Genomic DNA, 23,829 nt, shown 5'->3' on the forward strand with positions numbered 1-23,829 from the left:
TGCTAAGTTCAGATTAAACTTACCTACATTCCAAAAAATTTGAATTTGTTCACCTGAATTATGCCATATCACCTGTTACCTCTCTCTCACGCAGTACTTCAGACTGGCTCTTCGGGCTTTTCCGCCCTCCTTTCTCCATTTAGCCAACAATGCTGAACTTCATGGGGGCTTCCCTGGTGGCTCAGGGTTAAAGAATCCGCCTCCCAATACAGGAGACCCAGTGACAAGGGTTCCATCCCTGAGTGGGTAAGATCCCCTGGAATAGCAAATAGCAACCCACTCCAGTATTCTTGCATGGAAAATTCCGTGAACAGAGGATCCTGGTGGACTACAGTCCATGGAGTCGCAAAGAGTCAGACAGGACTGAGCACGTATGCACTGAACTGCAGGGCTGCCCTGTGTACTACGGAATAAAGGTGAGAGCCGAGGCACCACACCTCATCTGCTGGTAACTGGAGTCAGACTTGTGACTCAAGAAGCAAAATCTCTCAAACCCCTCAAGAGGAAGTCTAAAGTAAAGCAGAATCTTAAAAGAGAGAAGGAGAGGGAGGGATGGGGCTCATCAAAGGCATAGGGACCACCGTATGTGAAGCACAGACGTAGCACGGAGGCTTTGGAAAGGATGTGATGAGTAAGGGAGATGACAGAGGAAGGGTCTAGTGGAATATAATGTGTCTAATAGACATATTGGGCTTCCCTGGTGGCTCAGATGGTAAAGAATCTGCCTGCAATGCAGGAGACCTGAGTTTGATCTCTGGGTTGGGAAGATTCCTCTGGAGAAGGAAATGGCTACCAACTCTAGTACTCCAGTATTCTTGCCTGGAGAGCTCCAAGGACAGAGGAGCAAATATAGTGTGAGCTACATATTAATTTAAGATTTTTCAATAGCTAGAATTTTTAAAGTACACACAGGTGAAAATAATTTTAATTTTATGTTCTTTTGGTCACAATATCCTAAATTAATCATTTCAGCATATAATCAATGTTAAAAACTTACTAAGGAGATATTTTACACTCTTTTTTGTCATCGTAGGTCATTGCAATCCAGTGTTATCTCACATTTGCATCATCTTTCAGTTGTGCTTAGCCACATTGCCACATTTCAAGTGCTCCAAGAGCTGCACGTGGCTAATGGCCCACACTGGACAGCACAGTTCTAAATGTCGAAAAGTCTTGAAGATCAATAGGGAGATATGGAAGACAGATAAGTAGGGCAAACAGGAGAGTGATTCATCAGATGTGCATTTTAGAAAGGTGGTGTTGGCAATGATGTGGAGGACACATTTCCATGCAAGGGTGAATGGAGGTGGAGAGGTCAGAGATAAAGTTTTTGCACATGTCTGGTAAGACTGTAAATGGGTGAGTCTTTATACAGAACAATTTGGCTGTACTATCAGAATTATGACTGCATATTCATTCTTATTTTGCAGGTCCACTTCTAGGAATTTGTCCTGTTGATTGATTAGCACCTCTGTGAAGTGACCTATGTACTAAGTTGTTCTTTTCAGCCTTTTTTATAATAGCAAAAGATTAGGAACCACTTAAGTGTCCATAAGGGCTTCCCTGATGGTTCAGATGGTAAAGAATCTGCCTGCAATGCAGGAGACCTGGGTTCGATCCCTGGATTGGGAAGATCCCCTGGAGGAGGTCATGGCAACCCACTCCAGTATTCTTGCCTGGAGAATCCCCATGGACAGAAGAGCCTGGTGGGCTACAGTTCACGAGGTTGCAGAGAGTTGGACACAACTGAGCAACTAAGCACAGCACATAGCAAGTGTCCATAATAGGGGTTGCTGCTGCTGCTGCTAAGTCACTTCAGTCGTGTCCGACTCTGTGCGACTCCATAGATGGCAGCCCACCAGGCTCCCCCGTCCCTGGGATTCTCCAGGCAAGAACACTGGAGTGGGTTGCCATTTCCTTCTCCAAAGCATGAAAGTGAAAAGTGAAAGTGAAGTTGCTTAGTCGTGTCCAACCCTCAGCGACCCCATGGACTACAGCCTACCAGGCTCCTCTGTCCATGGGATTTTACTAGTAGTTGAATAGCTTACAATGCATCTATACGATGGAATATAGGCTAACATGGAAAGATCTCTAGGATACCTTAAATAGAAAAGGTAAGATGCAAAATAGTGCATATTAGATGCTACCTTTTGAGGATGGGCCCAGGCTCTGAGGAGCACTCTGCCCAAAGCTGGTGTCCCAGAGCTTCCTCCCCAAGAGGGCAAAGGCCCAGAGGTGAAGGAGAGTTTGGAGAGCATAAGTAGTGCCATTTCATAGCACTGAAGTTCTGTGGGAGCGTTAGGTATGTAAAAGGGAGGCAGGGAAACTGAAATTTCAAAGAGACCCTTGGATGCCAGGCTGAAGAGCTTGAGCTTTACCATAGGCAATGGAGTCTGTTGAAGGTTTTGAGCAGACAGTGCTTCTCAATAAATGTATACTTTATGAGAGTTTTTTTTTTTTTTTTTAATGCTACCTTTTGTGTAAAAATGCTCCTGGAAGGATATTGGCGAAGCTAATAGCATTGATTGCCTCTGGGAAGGGGATTTAGTGAGGGGAGTAGGAGGGAGCCGTTTATATGTTCTAAATTTGAACCAGTAAATGTACCTGGTAACTATTCAAACAATAAAGCATAAAATAACGTACATTTAAGTCTTTAAAGAGAATGTATTGCCATAGCTCAGTCAAGGAGCCCTGAAAGCTGTGAAGTGAAGTGTTATCTGTGGGCAAGGAGGGTAGGGCCACATCCTACCGTGATTTAGGTGGACAGGGCCCTGTGATGAACTGAATATGAAACAGAAGAGAAGATTCTAGATTTCTGACTTGAGTAGATAAATGGTGTATTGTTTACCAAGCTGTGGAATCCAGGATATAAAGCATGGATTTTGGAGGGATTGGGTGAGGGTAGGTAGCAATGTTGGAGAAGGCAATGGCACCCCACTCCAGTATTCTTGCCTGGAGAATCCCATGGACGGAGGAGCCTGGTGGGCTGCAGTCCATGGGGTTGCTAGGAGTTGGACACGACTGAGTGACTTCACTTTCACTTTTCACTTTCATGCATTGGAGAAGGAAATGGCAACCTACTCCAGTGTTCTTGCCTGGAGAATCCCAGGAACGGGGGAGCCTGGTGGGCTCCCATCTCTGGGGTCGCACAGAGTCGGACACGACTGAAGCAACTTAGAAGCAGGTAGCAATGTGGGGAGTGGAGATGAGATTATGGATCCAGATTTTCAGAGGCTATGTTGAGGGAATTATGGGACGTTCAGGTAGACTTGAAAAATTCAGCTCAGGAGAGCCATAGCCTAGAGTTACAGGTATGGGAATCATATTTGCAGCTGGTGAGCTGAAGTCATGAGAGTAGATGAGATCACATTTGGAGAGTATTTAGAAAGAGTTGAGATGTGCCTCTCATAAAATCCTGGGACAGCTGATGAAGGTTGAATCCAGTTGAAAGGTCTGTAAAGGCAAAGTGAGAGGTGACAAGAACCAGGGGAAGATGGCATTGGAGAAGCCTAAAAGCAGAGGTTCAGGAATCAGGTCATGAAATGAATGAAACTATAGAGAAGGGCCAAATAAAGAGTAGGAAAGAGGAGAGGAGAGTCCACTGGGGTTAGCCACCTGGAAAACACTGATGAGCAGTTTCAGAGAAGGCTTGGTGTGAACTGGGAGCCAGACTGCTGTGGGCTGAGCAGGCGGACGGACAGAGAGTCAACTCCTTCAGCTGCCCATGAAGAGAAAGGAACATAGTAGGACCAGCAATGAAAAGTTGGGAAGTCTTTTGTTGCTGTTGTTGCTGTTAAAATAGAAGAGATTGAGTGTTTGGGGCCATATGCTCCTTTCCTTGTTTCTAATTACTTTGGGGTTAAAAGAGTGCCGCCCCATACTGACCAGTCTGTCCCAATGCCTTAAAAACTCCCTGATGCCTCAGCGGCAAAGAACCCGCCTGCAATGCAGAAGATGTCGATTCCATCCCTGGGTCAGGAAGATTCCCTGCAGAAGGAGATGGTAACCCACTCCAGTATTCTTGCCTGGGAAATCCCATGGACTGAGGAGCCTAGTGGTCTACAGTCCACAGGGTCGCAAAAGAGTCGGACACGACTAAGAACTAAGCACAGCATAGCACATCAAAAGCAAAAACCCACCGGAAGCCCACAGCAGAAGCTCTCAGTTTTCCTTCTTTTATGAAAACAGCAGTGCCCTCTGGAGGCAAAAATGTGTCTTCTCCTTGCATTTTAGGATAGTACTTGGACTTGCTTTTCCTGACATTTAATAATAGTGCTCTGATACTGCAGGTAGCTGTACAAAATTTTCCTTTTGCAAAAGCATTAGAAATGATTTCAGAGGGCCTCAGGCAACTATGTGGCAACAGGTGTGAGCAGCTGTGTCTTTAAGCATTTTTATTCTTATTCTCCCCAGTCTTTAATTATGTTAGAAAAATCATTAAAATGTGTTTTCCCAGGGTTTCTGATTTTTATCCACATAATCCCCTTTATAATTAGATCAGGGATATTTATCACAAATTCAATGATGTATATCCCCACAGGCACAAATACAGTTTCCTCTTTCTTCAGGCACTGTCCAGGGGTCTTCACTCATTCATAGGCTGGTTTTCTTTTTTCTTTCTCTTTTGACTTTCCCATGTTTTATTAAAAATCTTTTAGGGTTTAAATTTTTTATTTTGCTGTTGTCTTTTTTTCCTGAATGCAATAGTCAAATTGCACAAATTGCAATGTATTCTCAAGTCATTTTTAATTAATTGATTTTAACTGAAGGGTAATTACTTTACAACATTGTGGCAGTTTTTGCCATACATTGACATGAGTCAGCCGTGGGTGCACATGTGTCCCTCCATCCTGGACCCCACTCCCACCTCATCCCCCTGGGTTGTCCTAGAGCACGGGCTTTGAGTGCCCTGCTTCATGCATTGAACCGGCACTGGTCATTGTTTTACATACGACAATATACATGTTTCAATGGTATTCTCTAAATCATCCCACCCTCGCACAGGCTTGTTTTTCCTCATTGCTCTCTGAATGCTGTGCTCACGTGTCGTCATCTTTCCTCTTCTAAAAATGTAAAAGCCTACTTCATCCTTCAAGACCTGGCCCTAGCCTCACCTTCCCCATACAGATTTCCCTGCTGTAGCCCATACAGCTCTTTGCCTTCTCTGAACTGCCATTATGGTTTCAATTGGAAGCTCTCAGTAAAAGATAAAAGGTAAACAACAGAAGCAAAAACAGTGTTTGCATGTTCACCAATGGAATGAAAAATAACTCAAGATCAGAAATCATGTTTGGTCTTCCGGTTGTGTATCCTCACCAAATTCCCTAAGATGCTCATCAGTGCTTATGCATCCTTCTATTCGTTCCTAGAAGGGGGCTGCCATATTTGGGAAACGCAAAACAGCAAACATTGAAAGACCTCAGAGACCTGGAGGATGGACTTTTCCAAGGTAAAAAGCATAAATGTGTAAGTTATAGACTTTGATCAGCACATCATAGTTCTTTCTAAGATAGCAAAAATTCTGGGATTTCCAGTTTATACTTGGCAATCTTGTTTGGTTTTAATATCCCAATAAAAGTTTTCTCCTTGCCTCATGTGAGAGATGGGGAATCAAGGATGTGCTAATATAATCAACAGAGTCAACATGAGGATGGGTGATTTTTTCAGAATGTTGCCTCAGTATCATTTTTATTTTCTCTGCTCAGCAATTCTACTTTTGTAGCATGAGGGGTGGCGAAGAAATGGCAATGCACCCCAGTATTCTTGCCTGGAGAATCCCAGGGACAGAGGAGCCTGGTGGGCTGCTGTCTATGGGGTCACACAGAGTCAGACATGACTGAAGCGACTTAACAGCAGCAGGAGCAGCAGCATGAGGGGAGGAGGTGGAGGGAGGAGAAATAAAAATAAAGGACCAGGAAAAAGGCACCTCATTGGTTTATCCTGAAAAGTCCACATTCAGGCTTATGTCATTATATAAGCCATTGAAAGTGGGTCCTTTCAGGTTGATGGGGAGGTGAAGCTGATAGGCTTTTGTCCCCATTTCTTCTGTTCTGTCTAGAGGAACCCCACAAGGCTTTGGAGATTGGAGTCCTCTCTGAGAGTTTGGGGTCTTTTTGGTCTGTGACCTTTGAGCCTTTTCAGGTGGTAATCTCCAACCCTTCATCTCATCCAGAATTAAAAGTACATTGGCCTCTAGGGAAGAGGGGTAGAGTCAGTGTTGGCTGGAACACTTAGTATTTCAAGTATTCCAGACACATTGATCAAACAAACATGTTCCCCTTCCCCTCTCCAACCCAGTGCTCTTAGGAAGATTTCTGTTGCTTTGTGTTTATGAAACTGTATTTGTCATCAGTAATCTGTCAATTATTCCGTCTCGATAATTTTGAAACCACTCTTGCTTTTCACAGGGTGTTGGGGCAGCAGCTGACAGTGAGAAACCAGGTAGGATCACCTCACTCTCACTCTTGCCTCAGAAAATCTTTGCTCACATCTTTCCTCAGTGGAGAAAGGGGAATACAGAAGGAGACTATCTCCCCCACCAGCGCTCAGGTGCGTGACTGCAGGGCCTTGTGGGGACCCGGCACATGTGTTCTCTAGGGCTCCCGTTGGTCCTGTCCTTTGCACACAAGATGGGAGACTCTTCTGACAACAGCCCTAGAACTAAAGCTGGCACGAGAGGTGACCCATTGATTGTCTTCTTGCTCAGCAAGGCTTGTAAGAGCCAGCCTAGCCTCACCCTAGGATGAGGCTGACCCCTTTGAGATTTTCAACCATGGCACAAGCCCATAGGCTCTGACAACTCATGTGCTGCTGCTTTGGGGTAATTGAGGCCATTAGAGGTCTTTCTAGATGGCTCAGATTAGAAATGGGAATTGAAGTAAAAAAAATAATCAGTTACTGTTGTTCAGTTGCTAAGTTGTATCTGATTCTTTGGGACCTCATGGACTACAGTAAGCTAGGCTCCTCTGTATTCCACTATCTCCAGGAGTTTCCTCAAATTCATGCCCACTGTATGGGTATGCTATCTAACCATCTCATCCTATGCTGCCTGCTTCCCCTTTTGCCTTCAATCTTTCCCAGTCAGTGAAATTACTACATTGTATCTATTTTAGGACACAGATTTTTTTCAGGTCTCTGAAATAAGGCTGCTCCCTATCCACTGATAGGTTTAGTTGGCATCGTTTTTCCTTTCTTGGTGGCATATAGTAATACTTTAGACCCCATGAACTACAGTTTCACAGGTCAGGTTCTCCAGGAAGCAGAAAATGAGATGGAGTTAGGGATGCTGAAGGCTTATTGTGAAAGGGAAAGAGAAGAAACCAGATTGGACAGTTGGAGCCATCAGACTGTAATGAAAATCTGGCAAAACTCTGCCAGCCTAAAGATTGCTCATGGGCGAAGTTGGACATCAGTGGCCTTATCCAGCTATTGATGGAGCCCCCTGAGAATAACGTGACCTGGGCTGGAAAGCTGAGGGGCTAACACCTGGAGGCTGTTGGCTAATCATCCTCCCCGCTTCACTAAAGGAGGATATGATCAGTTAGCGCATCATCTTGCTGCCACCTGCGGAAAATACTTTCTAGCCAATCAGTTTTAATTCCACCAAAATCATGCTACAAAACTAGAATATGATGAAGAATTATTTACTGTCCTGTTGTCAGTGCTCCTCCCGTCTCCTGGACCATGCCCCCAGGAGCATCCTTGACCAATGACTGATAGAAGCTGGGTAACCAGCTCTGTCACCCCGGTGATGTAATTCTAAGACGCATGGTCTACACTGCCCCTCTGTGGAGTTAAGCTTCATTTTCTTTGTAACATCCCCTTTATTCATTTCTTTCCTTTCCCTGTCTCACTTTCCCACTTGATTCTCCCCATCCCATGCCCCTGGTGTTTTCTGGGATAACCTCCCAAATAAATTTATACTCAACCCCTACCTCAGAATCAGCTTCTAGCAGAACCCAAGCCAAGATGTTGACAAAGGCAAACAAGTTATAAATAAAGCCTCCACATATTTTTGACTCATAATTAAGTCTAATACTTGTGCCTTAAGAATGGGTCTTCCCAAACGCGCTATTTTTATGTAGGTTTTTAAAATCTATGAACCTTGATAAACAGTTTCATACCACTGTTATTGCATCATGGTAGCTACCACCAAGTGGGTATTTATTGTATGGCAGGCACACAGCTAAGCACTTTATGGTGATACCATGGAAAACTCTTAGATATCCTTGATCTAAGGAATAAGGGAGAAGCAGGAAGAGGCCTAGAAGTCATCTCTCTTTTTTGCGTAGAGGAAGCTCAGTCTCCTGGTGTGAAGTAGAATTAGATCCTTTTCAAAGGACCCCTTGCTCATTTCTTTATTTTTTTATCTTCTCTCCTTTTCCAGAGATTGATACTCTCAGAGGAAACTACAGTCAGCAAATTCCCATTAGTCATGACAACTTCAAAATTTTGAAAAATAATGAGAGTCTGCTGTGTGAAGTCCTCCAGAATAAATTTGGCTGTAACTTTACCTTGGTGTCTCCGGCCCCGGAAGGTAACAACGAGTCTCTACGAGTCTTCAGAAAAATGCTGACTCCCAGGGTAGAGTTATCTATCTGGAAGGATGACCTCACCAGACATGCTGTTGATGCTGTGGTGAATGCAGCCAATGAAGAACTCCTGCATGGAGGGGGCTTGGCCCAGGCCCTTGTGAAAGCTGGCGGCTTTGAAATCCAAGAGGAGAGCAGACAAGTGATTTCCAAATACGGCAGAATTCCAACTGGTGAGATAGCTATCACAGGAGCAGGGAAGCTTCCCTGCCGAAAAATTATCCATGCTGTTGGCCCTCGGTGGTCATTGATGGATAGCCAGGAATGTATTGATAAACTGAAAACAGCCATTGTAAATATTTTGCATTTTGTCAGCAGTAAAAATTCTGTGAACATTGAGACAGTAGCAATTCCAGCCCTGAGCTCTGGGATTTTCCAGTTCCCTCTGAGTCTGTGTACAGAGATCATTGTGCAAACTATCAAAATGTATTTCCAAAACGTGCCAATTGCCAATAATTTTAAAGAAATTCACCTGGTAAGCAATGAGGACCCTACTGTTGCTGCCTTTAAAACCGCTTCAGAAATCATCCTAGGGAGGAATGAGCTTGAATCCCTGGTAAGTCAAGGAGCCACCCAGCCTTTCAATACTATGGTTGTGAACAGCATGACTCTTCACATTGTCCAAGGCCTCATTGAAAGGCAGGAGGTAAGTCTTTATTGTATTCTCTTGCACTGCCAAAGGGGTTCCCTGAACTGTGTATTACCCAGCAAGTATGTTTTGAGCATATACTATTTCAAACATGGTTTAGAAAGTATCTTGTTTAGGTTAAGAGTATGGATTTCAGAGCCAGACCATCTGGATTTCAATATTAGCTTTGCCATTTACTAACTGGATGACCTGAGTTGAGTTACTTTACCTTTTGGTCCTCAGTTTCTTCATCTGAAAAATGAGGATAATAATAGCGCTTTTATCTCAGAGTTGGAATCAGAACACATAAACTGCCTAGAATAGAACTTGGCATGTGATAAGTATTTATAATTATTGTTACCATTATTCTCAAGCACCATGAGAAAATAGAACAATCTTTGATTCTAAAGAAGTAAAAATCTACTGTGTTCTTTTCATATAAGAAGATTCTCTAGTTGAAACGTCTCACTGGGGAGACAAACCATCTGAATATTTCTAAAGCAAGCTATCAGTAATAATAAACAAAAAATCTCAATACAAAGTGAATTCATAATATTTCAGAGTATGTACATTTTTGTCACAAGAGTGGAGTATAGTAGATCAAGAAGGATTATTTCAGAAGATACGAGTTTGAATTTGATCTCAAGTTATGATGGTTATGAATTGGCAGGAGAAGAGGCCTGGGTAGTTAGAATGACTTAGCAGAGAGATACAGAGAAATTGACAGATCAAAAGTTATAGGCTGGACCAGTCAGGAGTACTAGGTGGAGCTGCAAATTGTATGTGAGTATATGGCATCCGGTCCCACCACTTCATGGGAAATAGATGGGGAAACAGTAGAAACAGTGCCAGACTTTATTTTTCTGGGCTCCAAAATCACTACGGATGGTGACTGCAGCCATGAAATTAAAAAACGCTTACTCCTTGGAAGGAAAGTTATGACCAACCTAGATAGCATATTCAAAAGCAGAGACATTACTTTGCCAACAAAGTTCGTCTAGTCAAGGCTATGGTTTTTCCTGTGGTCATGTATGGATGTGAGAGTTGGACTGTGAAGAAGGCTGAGCGCCGAAGAATTGATGCTTTTGAACTGTGGTGTTAGAGAAGACTCTTGAGAGTCCCTTGGACTGCAAGGAGATCCAACCAGTCCATTCTGAAGGAGATCAGCCCTGGGATTTCTTTGGAAGGAATGATGCTAAAGCTGAAACTCCAGTACTTTGGCTACCTCATGCGAAGAGTTGACTCATTGGAAAAGACTCTGATGCTGGGAGGGATTGGGGGCAAGAGGAGAAGGGGACGACAGAGGATGAGATGGCTGGATGGCATCACTGACTCGATGGACATGAGTCTGAGTGAACTCTGGGAGTTGGTGATGGACAGGGAGGCCTGGCGTGCTGCAATTCATGGGGTCGCAAAGAGTCGGACATGACTGAGTGACTGATCTGATCTGATGTGGCTCTGTGCCAGGGGCTGTGGAGGATACAAATTGTAACTTAGCCTTTAGCCAGGGATAGTAGGGCACAAAGGTGAGGGCACTGACAGGGAGGGGATAGAGTCAAGGTAACAGTGAACCAGGTGCTTCTGGATTAGTGCAGCTTCTCTACCAGGCAGAGAGCACCTTGACGGTGGGGATTGTCACTTGTTCATCTCTGTAGCTCTGGAGCTGGTCTCTGGGCATGCATGTTGGTGTCCAACAAGTTACTGACAAATAACTGAAAGGAGGCAGCAGAGAGCAGGGGCTGCAACAGAGGAAGAGAAAGAATATAAGGCTATATTCTCTATTATCCCCATGATCCGTGACTCTCCTGTGGCCATAGTCAAACAGGATTAATCACAAGTGAAAAAATTCCGTTTATTGCTTACAAGACAATTAAAAAGAAGACTGAGGGGACCCCAGGAGATGAAATATTTATTTGATAAATCATTAATATGCCAATTTAAAATTAAAGTGGAAACATCCTGGTTGAATAGCTTATTTCTTTAACTAAAATTCTATTATATTTAATTATTACCAACATTAAGAATTTTAAAATTTGTAAAGGGTGCCAGTGCCTCCAACTTGCAAGTTCTGATTGCATTTTCAAAGTGACACATTCATTAATACCCATGAGAAGTACATAAGTTACCCCAAAAGGAGCCAAAGTCATCAAGATGAATTAGGGGGACCTGGGGACCCCCACCAAGAGGGAGACCTACTTCCCACTGTGAACTTTTTCATCTCATTTGTGCTTTCTTTAACTATATGCCACTTACTTTAAAAAACACGAACTTTAGGGGGTAGAAATTTCCTTATAAATTTTATTTCCACTCTGTAAGACAACATGAACATTCACATAGAAACAGCGAAAAGTGAAGACAATGGATTATAGAATGAAACCACTTATTGATGAAGCTTAAAACAAATCATCGAGAAGGTTCTGAATCTGAGAATATTGGGAGTATAAGCCAGCAAGGGGCTGACAGATGTTTGCAATAAAAATTGTATCATCTACATGTTTTACGTAATTTCTGATTAGCACGAACAGACTCATGATAATCAAATGATCACTCTTTGGAAATTTTATATCTGTTATTAAGTGATAGTTTTATGGATTTAGGATCTTCAAAAGTATTTTTCAAAGCTCTTCAGGAAAATAAATATTTAAATTAGTCATTTAAGAAAAAGTAATATAACACTGAACCGTGTTCATTTTTTTTCCCTTTTCAGACAGATGTAATTGTTAATTCTATGTACCCCCGTATTGGTCTTAGAGCTGGGTCTGTGTCAGAATCAATTCTAAAAGCAGCCGGAGATGAAATAGAGCGGGAATTACACCAAAAAATAACTAAGACAGTACTAGATTCCCAGTTGGTACTGGTCACAAGAGGATTTAAATTGTCTTGCAAATACATATACCATGTGTTATGGACTTCAGAATATTCTGAACAAAAACTGGTAAGGTCAAAATAAATTTATCTTTCTGTGTCTCCAAAGTCTATGTAATAGTCTGTTGAATTTCCATCATGTCATGACATTCATGTTATGTTATTGTCAAGTGGAATATTCCCTATTCTCTACTACTCCTGTGAATACCTGAAATAGTAAACAGATGTTGTAGTCACAAATTGTCTTAAGAAGTTTAATTTAAATTATCGCTTAGTCCATGTCTGAATTTTAAGTGGGCATGCCACAGATAGACACAGAAACATCAGGGCTCCCTCTCTGCACCCAGTGGCCCTACAGGCCTCTTCTTACATATGGGCCAGGCACTCAGCCTCTCCCTATCTCCTGCCATCTGTTAAATCCCAGGAGGACCTGGGATCTCTCTTCCAGTACCATTCCAGTCAAATCTGTTACCTGTGAGGGCTTCTCTGTGGTAAAGTACCTGTGGTAAAGCTTAGCTTTCTGGCTGACTCTACAACTGAGGGGCATAAATTGTATACGTTAAGGACTAGGGGGAACCCACTGAAATGTAGAGAAAGGGAAACTTAATCTCCTTTTCTGTCTTTGTCCATATTTATTTTATCACCATTTCTGATCTTCTCTTGTCTAGAGAGCCCTCAAATCCCAAATTGGTCATTCAGTCACTCTCTGCTTTTTCCAGTCACTCAGTTTTCCGAGGTCCTTGCACATTGGTATAATCTTGTTACATTAGTATAACTAACATACTAGTATATTAGTATAATGTAAGAAAGTTATCCAATAACGTTCCTACTACAGTGTTCAGTTTGAATGTTGAAATATTGATGGAAGTTTAAATCTGCCAAAAATAAATTACATGACAGATCTTAATGACTTTAAATAAATGTTGATCACTTACTTTAACCTCTCCGTCCTTTATTAAAGCTCTTTATGTTGATCCAGAAGTGGCAGGTAAGTGGGGGATAAACTGAAGATTGGCTCTCTAATCTGGGGAGAAGGCTACATAAATTGAGGGCAATCCCGATGCCCAAATGCCCTGAATGGCACAACATGTACCAGTCAGTCACTTCAGTTTCTCAACCCTTTCATTCCTCATCATTTAACCTTACAGCTGTAATGGGTCCCCTACGGAGTGATACCTTTCCTGTTCTCTGAGGAGGCATGGGCATGGCCCTGAGGAATAGTGGAGGTTGGCGTTATAAAATATGGGCAGGATTAAAGGGTAAGTGGGTAAGTGAAGTCTTATTTTTGACTCAAAATACTAATCTTAAATTTTTGTTTTTCCTAAAGCCATTGAAAGATGCGATGAAGAAATGCTTGGAAAAATGCCTTGAACTAAATATGACTTCCATTTCCTTTCCTGCCTTTGGGACTGGAATCACTGGTATGAAGAAGAGTGAAATAGCAGAGATTATGTTTAATGAAGTTTTAATATTTGCCAGACAAAGTTTGCAACAATTAGCTGTAAAGTTTGTGATCTTCCCCGAAGAATTGGAGACATATAAGGTAAGTTAATATCTTAGAAGTGTCCTGTGGTTCGTTCATATTCATTTCCTCAACAACATCTATTTAGTATCTCCAAAGTAAGATACAGGTTTTGTTAAGTGCTGTGGAGCATGATGATGGTCTAACTTGGTGAAATTTAATTTTTATAAATCATTCACCTCTGACCTAGTAAGGAATGTCATTGTAGAAGCCATGTCTACCCCACTACCTAGCTTTTCTCTTGTCCTTTGTGGGCATTTATTCTTCCCTCTGCTCCTTAAAGGTATGCAACCTCCTAGTTTTGTGGGGTCCTTTGCTCCTCCCCTTCTCTTTCCCACTTTCCAGCCTGTCTCCATGTGGGTAGTTGCCATTTTCTCTCTCTCTACAAGAAAACAAGCTTAGACTTGTTCTAGTTTGCACTTTCCTGGAACAAGTGTAAATGTTCTTATTCCTCTTGCTGCCTTGCTGGAGGGGGAGGTTTGTAGTGTTAGCTGATTTCCATTGCTGATCTCAAGCTATCTATGTTACATTACCGAAGGAGGAATTGGAAAGAGACATTCACCGTGGAGTCTCATGAGCCAGTGTAAGCCAGCTCTAGTACACCACTGTCTCATCCACAGCTGACCTGCAAAACTGGTGAATTACCCAGTGATGCAGCTTATCTTCTTGACAAAATTAAACAGCCTGTCATTCCAATGAAGTTCACCAATTCCACCCACCACCCACTGAAGAGGACTATTACTAGGCCCAGATGGGTGCTCAGAATACATCCCTGGACTGTCCATAAAGCACCATATCCCTATAAGAGGAATTAGCCCCAACTAGAAAAGGAAGTGGGGCTTCCCTCGTCAGTAAAGACTCAGTAAAGCTCAGTCAGCAAAGAATCCTCCTGCAATGTAGGAGACCTGGGTTTGATTCCTAGATTGGGAAGATCCCCTGAAGAAGGAAATGGCAACCCACTTCAGTATTGTTGCCTGGAGAATCCCATGGACAGGGGAGCCTGACAGGCTACAGTCCATGGGATCACAGGAGTTGGACACAACTTAGCAACTAAACCACCACCAGAAGAGAAAGTGCTTGTGCTCGTCAACATACAAGCAAAAATGTAAATGGCAGTTCAACAATACAGAAAACCATGGTCTGAGAGCTCCCCTGGGGGCTAATAACAAAAGTAGTTGCCATGAGTTGCATCAGCCAGGTACTGTACCAAGAAGAAGCTAGTCCTTATTGTCATCTCCATCTTACAAGTGGGACCAGAGATTAATATGTACATACCTAGTCCAGTGGCTGAGCCAAGAGTCCAACCTCTGTCTGTTGGTCTGACCCTAAAGCCTGTGTTCTGAAACACTAAACAAAAATATAGGGGGGAAAATATCATGAAGGATGATACAGCTTTCAGTTTTGTGACTCAAAGGAGAAGATTATCTTAAAAAGTAACTTATATTGTACCCTGAACAATGACCATTCCTTCAGGCTTTTTTCAGTGTTAACACTACATTTTAGGGCTTCCCTAGTGGCTCACATGGTAAAGAATCTGCCTGCAATGCAGGAGACTCGTGTTCAATCCCTGGGTTGGGAAGATCCCCTGGAGAAGGGAATGGCAACCACTCTAGTATTCTTGCCTGGGAAATCCCACGGACAGAGGACCCTGGCGGGCTATATAGTCCATGGGGTCGCAAAGAGTCGGACACAATTGAGTGACTAACACTTACTACATAATATCCATGTGGAAGTATGTGCATACATGTATGTATACTCCTGTAGTCTTTTTTTAAGCACATCTTTTCCTCGTAAATGAGTCTTTCAACAAGGACTTTATGTTCAGAAAGAATAGAGGGTAGTCTGCACACTTCACAGGGGGCATTACCTTGGCAAGGTCCCTACAATCCAGAGAATGGATTTGTCAGACATCTAGAGTTGACCTGGCTCAGGAAGACCAGCGTATACTGAACTCACAATAAAGTGATACTTATGTTCACACACTGATGAATTTCCAATTCATGAATAACAATGAGCAAATAACTCCCCAGCTGACCTATATACTGTGTTCATTAGTATTTCATGATGATAAGGTTCCTGGGTGGTGCTGAGTATGTACAAAAGGCAATGGATAGTCCTTCATTTGGTTATTTAACAAATATGTGTTGCATATCTACCTTGTGCCAGACATTACATCTCAGAATAAGAAACTCCTTACTAGGAACACTCCTCACAGTCTTCACACGAGTTGTTGGTCTTTTGTGGACAGAACTGGGAAAACTGCCAAGTTCTTGCCATTTGGATATGCATTTCCAAACTGCTTGTTATCCACACCTTCTAAATTTTTGGTCCTGATTAAGTTACAGTTTTCTTTCATTTTCAATTCAAAAGGCTTGCCTCATTGATTTCTAACCCAGGAATGCATACTGACTTTAAGTGAATTTGGAAAAAAGCTGATTTTTATCCATTTTGTGTTTGACAGCTATTGTTAGTCCATTTATCAGCAGATAATATTATCTTGTTTATTTTGGAGGGCAGGGAAGCTCCTCCCTGTTATGACCACTCCAGGTACTAAATAAATATGAGGGCTTTTTTGTTCTGGAAATAGCAATTGCAAATATAATTTTTGAAGAAAAACTGCTACAGGTTAAGAAACTTCATTATTAAAGTTCAGATGAAATGAAGATTCTAGACTTTACCTCATTATCTACCATCTTTTTCAATGAAGAATTACTGCCAATTGCATCAACTTTAAACTAAGAAGACCCTGTGCATGGTGGTTCCAAACCCCAGGAGAGATGAGTTTTTTCAAATGGATACTATGATAAAGGATCTACATGGCAATATACATAAATCTCTGTGTGCATACTGTCATATAATAATAATTAAAACAATAGCTAACATCTTGAGTATTTACAATAGCCTGGGTACAATTTTAAGCACTTTATAAGAATTGATCATTCAGACTACAGTGTGGTATGCATATAACTTTTAAAAATGAATTTGTTTTATTGATTACAAGAACATCTGCCACTATTTGTCTTCTTCAGTGATATATCCACACCTTTAGTTCAGTGCCTAATATATAATTTGTCATTGTTGTGGGGTGTGTGTGTGCTCAGTCATGTCTGACTCTTTGCAACCCCATGGTAGCAGGGCATTAATATCTATGAATGATTATATTTTGCTTTGGGATGTACATTCTCCTTTTTTATGCCAGATTTTAAGAGTTTTTCCTTTCCATTTTTCCTATACTTGTTTCCCCTATATGTTCTAATAGATTGTAGTGCTGCATTGGCTGTTCCCGAGGACTTTCTTAAAGGTTGCTTTAGATTTGTGACAGTGGGAATAGGGGATGACAGAGTGGGTGAGGTCAGGTATGGCGAGTGCAAGTAAAGAGAGGGATTTTAATGACAGTAGCTAAAAGCCCCACTTAGGACTCTCCACTCTGTTTTGCTTCTTGCAGGCTTTCAGTGCTGAAATGGAAAAGAATAAGTTCAAGCTGCAGGGTCCCAACAATTACCCTGGTGGTGAGTAAGAAACTCATGGGTCTAGAAATATAGTCTCCCACCATAGGCTCATTCTATTCTTGATCATCTGAAGTAATGGAGGGGAGAAAATGAATACATAAGCCACATATGTTTCATTGTGCTCCTGTCTGGATACCTGTGTGCTCTATACCTGGCCACAATTCTATTTTTGCTCATCCTAGTTTCATGATATGAACAGAGAGAGGCTAAGTTACAGTCACAATAGGTAATCCACAGTGTGAGTAGTCCATTCACAAAAAGCTGGCTATATTTTTTCATGAGCTTACTAAACCAGTTAGTCTTTCTGTTTTGAATGGAGTGATGTCTAAATGGGGTTATTCATTAGTAATCATAGAAAATACATCTCAGTAATACCAGATAATAATAAGTAGATTAACCCAATGCTAGTCACCCTGAGTAATCAGTGGGATCATGATGGAAACTTTAAAAAACAAATAAAAATATGTATGGCCCAACTCTACAGATTCTAATTCAGGAACTCAGGGTCTGGGCCAAGCATGTATATTTTTCAGTGCTTCCTGGTCAGTTTGGCTGCTGAACCAGATTTGGGAATCACTGGATTAAACTAGTCCTGGTTGTTGTTGGAGAAGAATTAACTTTGTCTTATAACTTCATTCCTTTAGAGGAGTTTGAGTAGACTGAGATGGAATTGTGTCATGACAATTTAGATACGTAGTTCTGAAAGAGTCTTTTTTAAAAAAGTAGATTTATTTATATATTTTTAATTTTTTGGCTGTGCTGGGCAACATGTGGGATCTTATTTCCCTGACCAGGGATCGAACCTGTACCTCCTGCAGTGGAAGAACAGCGTCTTCAAAAATGGACTGCCAGGGAAATCCCCTGAAATAAATTTGTAATCCACAACATTCTATAGATGTTAAGAACCCCAGACATTCAACCAGCAATAGAAACTTTTAGGACATTTTCCATTCAGATCAAGATGATTTGCTTATTCCCTTTAATATAGGAATTAACTTATGGACGTTCAGTGTCCAGCAGTGTTGAAAATGAAGAAAAGGGAACTTTAAGAGCTCTGGCCTGTGAATGCACCTCTTCTGAGCCCATTTATCTATCCTGTATAATGATGATAATGACAGTGTGGTGAGAATAACTGGAGATTATATATGTAAAAATGTTCTGTAAATTATGCAGCATTAAACAAAGGCCAGGGGATAAATAATGAATGAGAATCTGATGGACAAACTCTTCAGGTGACCTAGAAGAGGGAGGGATGCCCTGTAGCTGGAAGGGTGCAAGAATGAATTCATGGACAAGACAGTTCTAAGTTGTGCTTTGAGGATGGCAAAATTTTTCTTTTTTCTTACAGAATCTTTTTTATTGTTATTAAACTTTATTTTATTGGAGGATAATTGTTTTACAGTGTTGTGGTGGTTTCTGCTATATGTCAATGTGAATCAGTCATAATTAAATATATATATATATACACACACACACACACACACACATATATATATACACATATCCCCTCCCTTTTTAGCCTCCCTTCCCAACCCTGGCAAGATTTTTCAATGGCCAGAGTTGGGTTGGTGGGGTTAGGGCACCCAAAGTGAAGAAAACTCACAGAAGCAAACAAACGTTGTGCATATTTGGGAAACCACGGTGAATGCAGGGAACCTAGATAGGAGGAGTTTTAGGAGACAATAATATGGAAGAGGAACATACAAATGTCCCTATATCATGAATCTGAAAAATGGGGCCAGGCATTGCCATTTACTTCAGTAATTCTTGAGGATATCTGTAAAGGAATTATAGCACAGGTTAATAACTGACGTTAATGATGATGATGACCTCAGATAATTAAGGAAAAGTTGGACTATTTAGGGAGGCAGAGAAGTATGCTTCCATTATAAACATTAAACTAACCAATACAATGAAATATGTTTTGGTGCTGAAAGAGACTCCATTAGTGTTTTGAACAATTTAGTTACCTGGAAGAGCAACTCTTCTCTCCTGATAATGATGGATAAATGAAATATCACCATGTGTTTTTAAAATTTTCTCCTAAAAAGTAATATAAACTCCCAAATAGAACAAGGGTTTTTTTTTTTTTAAAGTATGTCATTGATTTAAGAATCTCTTGTCATTTCTTACAGTTGTATAAAACTTTGGCTTTTATTGTTACCAGAGGGAGGCCATTCTCCCCCTTCTACTTCTAGGTATGTCCTGGTACTTTTTCATAGCTCCTGATACCAGCCAGTTACTATATGAGTGGAAAAGATGCTAATGACCACTAATGAGATCCTGAGGTCACTCACTGGGAAGCAAGATTTTGAGCACTGTAGTCAGGTTGCCTGCATCTACAAGCTTCCTGGACACCACTTAGTCCTATAACTATGGGCATGTTACTTAATAATATTTCTGAATCAATTTCCTCATTTGTAATATGGAAACTATGAATAGTACCTACCCATCTCATAGGACTGTGAGAATTGGAAACAGAATACATATAAAGTACTTAGAATAATGCCTAGAAATAGTAAGTGTTCAACTTACTTTTTCCCCCTCAAAATATGTCTCCGAGATTCATCCATGTAGCTAAAAACTCCATTTCATTGCTATGATATTCCATCCTTGAAGGACATCTGGGTAGTTTCTAGTTTTTTGTGAACTCCTTGTGCACATCTTCCGATAAACAACTGCAAAAGTTTCTTTAAATAATATAATTATAGGAGTGGTTGTCCCAGTTTTACATCTGTCATGAATATATAGGAATTCCAGTTGCTCTATATGTTCTCCCAAACTCTTGATATTGTCAGACTTAGAATTTTTGCCAATCTGGTTATTTTTCATTTCCCTGATTATCAAAGAAGATGGGCATATTTTCACATATATATGGGCCATTTATATTTCCTTTTCTATGAAATCTTTTGCCCAACTGGCTACTGGTGTGCTTGTTTTTCTTAATAATTTGAGGGAATTCTTTATGTATTCTAGATACTGCTTCATCTAGCAATTCCCCCTTAGCTAGTCCACTGGCCCCCTCCTTTTTTTCAGTTTGGATTCAGTCACTCTAATCTATCAGAGATTCTTCTTCGTATAAATCTTTTCTCCTGTGGAGGCAGATTGTGGAGAGAGGTACAGTGGGTGCGTCGGAAATGAGTTCCATTTCCTTTTCTGGTGCAATATATACTGTGTTCAGTAGCAGTAGCTATAAAGCTCCAAATGCTGGTTATGGAGTTGCAAAATGTCCTGTCATAAAACAGATAAGATATAAAAAGGAATCTCAGGTTATGAAATTATGGGTATTTCTTTCTTTCATTATACTCTGATAATTTCCAATTTTTCCATAGTAAACATGTATATTTTTTATAATCAGAAATACATGACATTTTTTAAAAAACAATTTTCATTCTAAGTTCTATGGTTTTCAGAGATGTCTGATTTTAAACCTGGTGGTAATAAGAGTTTATGGAAAATCCTATCTAGTAAGAAATAATTGTCTAGGATGAGATTACAAGGTGAGCTCATCTGTAAATTGATCAAAGCAACACAGCAGGGGCAAGACATGATAAACTCTGTGTTCCCAAGGAGACTATAAGCTATGTTTTTAGATTTTCTTTGTACCCAACACAGCTCTTAGAGATAGGTACTTAACTGAAGCTGCTACTGTTAAGGATGCTTAGGGCAAACACTGGCTATGGTGGTTTAAAACCCACTTGCCTTCTGTAGTTTCTTATGATAGTGTTTTCAGTCCCCCAGGAGACCAGAGAGAAGAAAGAAAACAGATTTCCTGTCATCAGTCTGATGGGATCCTACTGGGAAAAGATAGATGAGGCCAAAGCGTGGATCCAGAGGATACTGAGCTCCAAGGAGTGCCACATCACTGAGGACAAGCACATCCTCTACTTCGGAAAAAAGGAACACGATGATTTGTCTGTGCTTCAGAAAACCTTATGCATCTCTATCTCAGAGATTGTCACCCTGGGAAAGGCACATTTAGAGATTAGAGGAGCTCCGGCTAACCTCATTGAGGCAGTTATAAACATTGAACAGATGCTATGTAAAGTTCAAGAGGAAATGGCAAGAACAAAGGAGCAAGTCCTTTGGAGCTTGTCAGGTGAGTAACTTTCTATTAAATTAGAAAGTCAGCTCTTCCAGCTTTTGAGTGTGAGCATTCATATATGTAAGTGGGTGAGAGAAAGAATGGAAGGAGAGAGAGAACAAACTATGCTGGGTCTGTTTTAGGCCATAATCTTTTTTTTTTTTCTTGGTAACCATAAAAGGCCATAAACTTTTATAACCATTTTTTGACTCTACCAGCAAGGTTAATTATTAGTAAATGAAAACACACACACACACACATACACAATTGGATTTACTGATGATGACATGGATTGCCTAAGAGGCAACTACATGCAAAACCCAGGGTATCCCAAGCCCAGGCTCTAGGAAAAAAAAGTACATCCCTAATTCTTCAGATGGAACATTCAGATACAAACACATTCCACTTATTTAATTCATTTCTTTGAGTTTTATTGGAGTTATTTATTGCTGGCAGAGTTAAGAGCCCTAAAATTACTTACTCTGAGCCTTCTCACCAGCGTAAATTGTTCATCGGTACTGTGAGATCCAGTCAAGCATCACTCATTCAATGGGGCAAAATCCATCAGGATAACTGTGAGAATTTGGGTCTCGAGAGATCCTTTAACTTAGTCCTAGAGCTCACTAGGAAATTATACCATTAAAAATATTGCCTTGGGAGACTGAGGCTAATTTTTTCATTTATTTGACTAATGTAAGCAGGTTAGTTATGAAACAGGAAGGTGAAAGTGCTGTGGACACAACTGGGTGAGGCGCCTGACCCAGACTTGGGCCGTAAGGGGGAGGTGTTGGAAACGGAGAAGTGAAGACTAGGTGGGAGTTAGTAAACAAAGAAAGAACTTCCAAGAAATCAGACCATCGCTAGGCCTAGGTTATGCAAGACTTTATAAACCACATGAAAATATTCAAAGTTTTTCTTGAAATACGTGGAGAACCTTGAATGATTTTAAGCAAAGACAAGGTCAAACTTGTATTTTAGAAAGATCACTGGTTGTAATGTGGAGAATGAATTTAGTACAAAAATTCAGATGTATAATTTCAAAGAATACCTTATTCTCGCCATGTGTTTGTAAAAATAGTTCAGGCAGATATAGTCGAAGTGAGTGGGAGTTCACAATAAATGTTGAGTCTATATTCCACAGAAAACCCAGTGTCGAAAAACACGGACAAAAGTAATATTCAAGAATGAGACCCAATATTATGATTTCTACTGAGCTTTTGAAATGTAGTGAATGTGGGTCTTTAAACTGACATTGATACTTCTTAAGAGAACAAGATTGAAAATAATACTGATCGCCTATAAAGCTTGTGACATTAAGTTCGTTCATAAAGTTGGCCTACTTTCCCAGCTACTGGCAATTTAGTCATGTAAGTCCCCTGCTGTGCTGCAAGGTGGCATTTTTTGGCAGTTGGTGACTAAGCATATTATTCCACAGCAGTGTTTCAGAGGTTCATAAACCCTTAGCCCCTTCTAATCAGGTTAAGATCTTCATTAACAAAATGGACAATTTTGAAATGAGTTCTTACTATAGGGAACATCAGCTGTCCACATGAACAGTATGTTTTAAATAATAGAAGTTAGGCATCTCCTCTTTAATGGTGCTCTTCTAATCTTTCCTGGTGAGTGTTCCTGATAGCAGGAGTTTGTGGATCTTTGAGTTTCCAGTGCTCAGCCCAGTGCCTGGCATGTAATAGGAACTCAGTAAATGTTTGCTGAACTCTGAGATGGTTGGATGGCATCACTGACTCAATGAACATGAGTTTGAGCAAACTCGGGGAGATAGTGAAGAACTGGGAAGCCTGGTGTGCTGCAGTCCATGGGGTGGCAAAGAGTAGGACACTAATTAGTGGCTAAACAATGGCAACAATATTATACTTGATAAATGTGAGTCATTACTCTCCAGATTTTTTTTTTGTCATTTGCCACTTAGTGTATTTCATTTTGGAAGTTACCTCAATTTTTAAATAATTTTGTTAATACATAATTTATATACCATGAAGTTCATTCATTTAAAGTATACAATTCAATGGATTTTAGTATATATACAGAGTTGTACAGTGATTGCTATGATCTTATTTTTTTTCATTTTTCACTGGAGAATAATTGCTTTACAGTGTTGTATTGGTTTCTGCTATACAACTCTCCACATTTAACTTACAGACTCTTCCTTTGAAATGTCCTGGCATGGGAGTTCTCTGCTATGGAGTTATATCCCTCCTGCTCTCTTGCTTTCCAGAGTTACAACTTGGCCCTCTCTATGAGTTTCTCTGACTTTATAACATGTTTTTTTTGTGGTTAAATTGAGCATACTCAATTACATAGTGTGCTGGGGATTAGGTCATTTTAGTATATTCAGTCTTACGTCAAAAAGAAAGTAAACTGAAAGAAAAGAAGCCTTTTGGCAGGTTTTCATTTGTTCACTCATGTATAGATATTTAGTCCAATAAGGAGCTCCTTTGGGCAATGAACGGTTGTCCCTTAAATGTAAAATTGGAATGAAGGAAAGAAATTAAGGAAGGAAAGAAGGAAGAAAAAGAGGGGAAAGGAAGGAAGGTAGGAAAGACATTACATCATAAACTCAATCTCCAAATTTTGTTGTCCTTGGCTGGGTGGCATATGAACAACATATG

General features: G+C 40.7%; 1 protein-coding gene across 9 annotated transcripts in view; it reads left to right on the plus strand.

The window, feature by feature from the left end:
• PARP9 (poly(ADP-ribose) polymerase family member 9) overlaps nucleotides 1–23,829 on the plus strand; it is a 29,678-nt gene that overhangs the window by 379 nt on the left and 5,470 nt on the right. The window contains exons 2-10 of one of the 9 annotated variants that reach the window (XM_086403218.1): nucleotides 95–416; nucleotides 1,431–1,487; nucleotides 5,370–5,449; nucleotides 6,408–6,549; nucleotides 8,387–9,237; nucleotides 11,927–12,154; nucleotides 13,412–13,627; nucleotides 17,052–17,115; nucleotides 20,849–21,214. In XM_086403218.1, the coding sequence (XP_086259344.1) occupies nucleotides 5,435–5,449; nucleotides 6,408–6,549; nucleotides 8,387–9,237; nucleotides 11,927–12,154; nucleotides 13,412–13,627; nucleotides 17,052–17,115; nucleotides 20,849–21,214 (1,882 nt within the window). In that variant the 5' untranslated portion in view covers nucleotides 95–416; nucleotides 1,431–1,487; nucleotides 5,370–5,434. Of the gene's footprint in view, nucleotides 1–94; nucleotides 417–1,430; nucleotides 1,488–5,369; nucleotides 5,450–6,407; nucleotides 6,550–8,386; nucleotides 9,238–11,926; nucleotides 12,155–13,411; nucleotides 13,628–17,051; nucleotides 17,116–17,909; nucleotides 18,117–19,250; nucleotides 19,314–20,848; nucleotides 21,215–23,829 lie in introns of those variants that run through there. The other 8 variants (XM_086403242.1, XM_086403209.1, XM_086403235.1 and 5 more) reach the window with 8 other exon arrangements.

This window comes from Bos grunniens, chromosome 1 (genome assembly GCF_055505025.1).
Source record: "Bos grunniens cultivar Pamir isolate PY7600 chromosome 1, Bosgru_T2T1.0, whole genome shotgun sequence".
Lineage (NCBI taxonomy): Eukaryota > Metazoa > Chordata > Mammalia > Artiodactyla > Bovidae > Bos > Bos grunniens.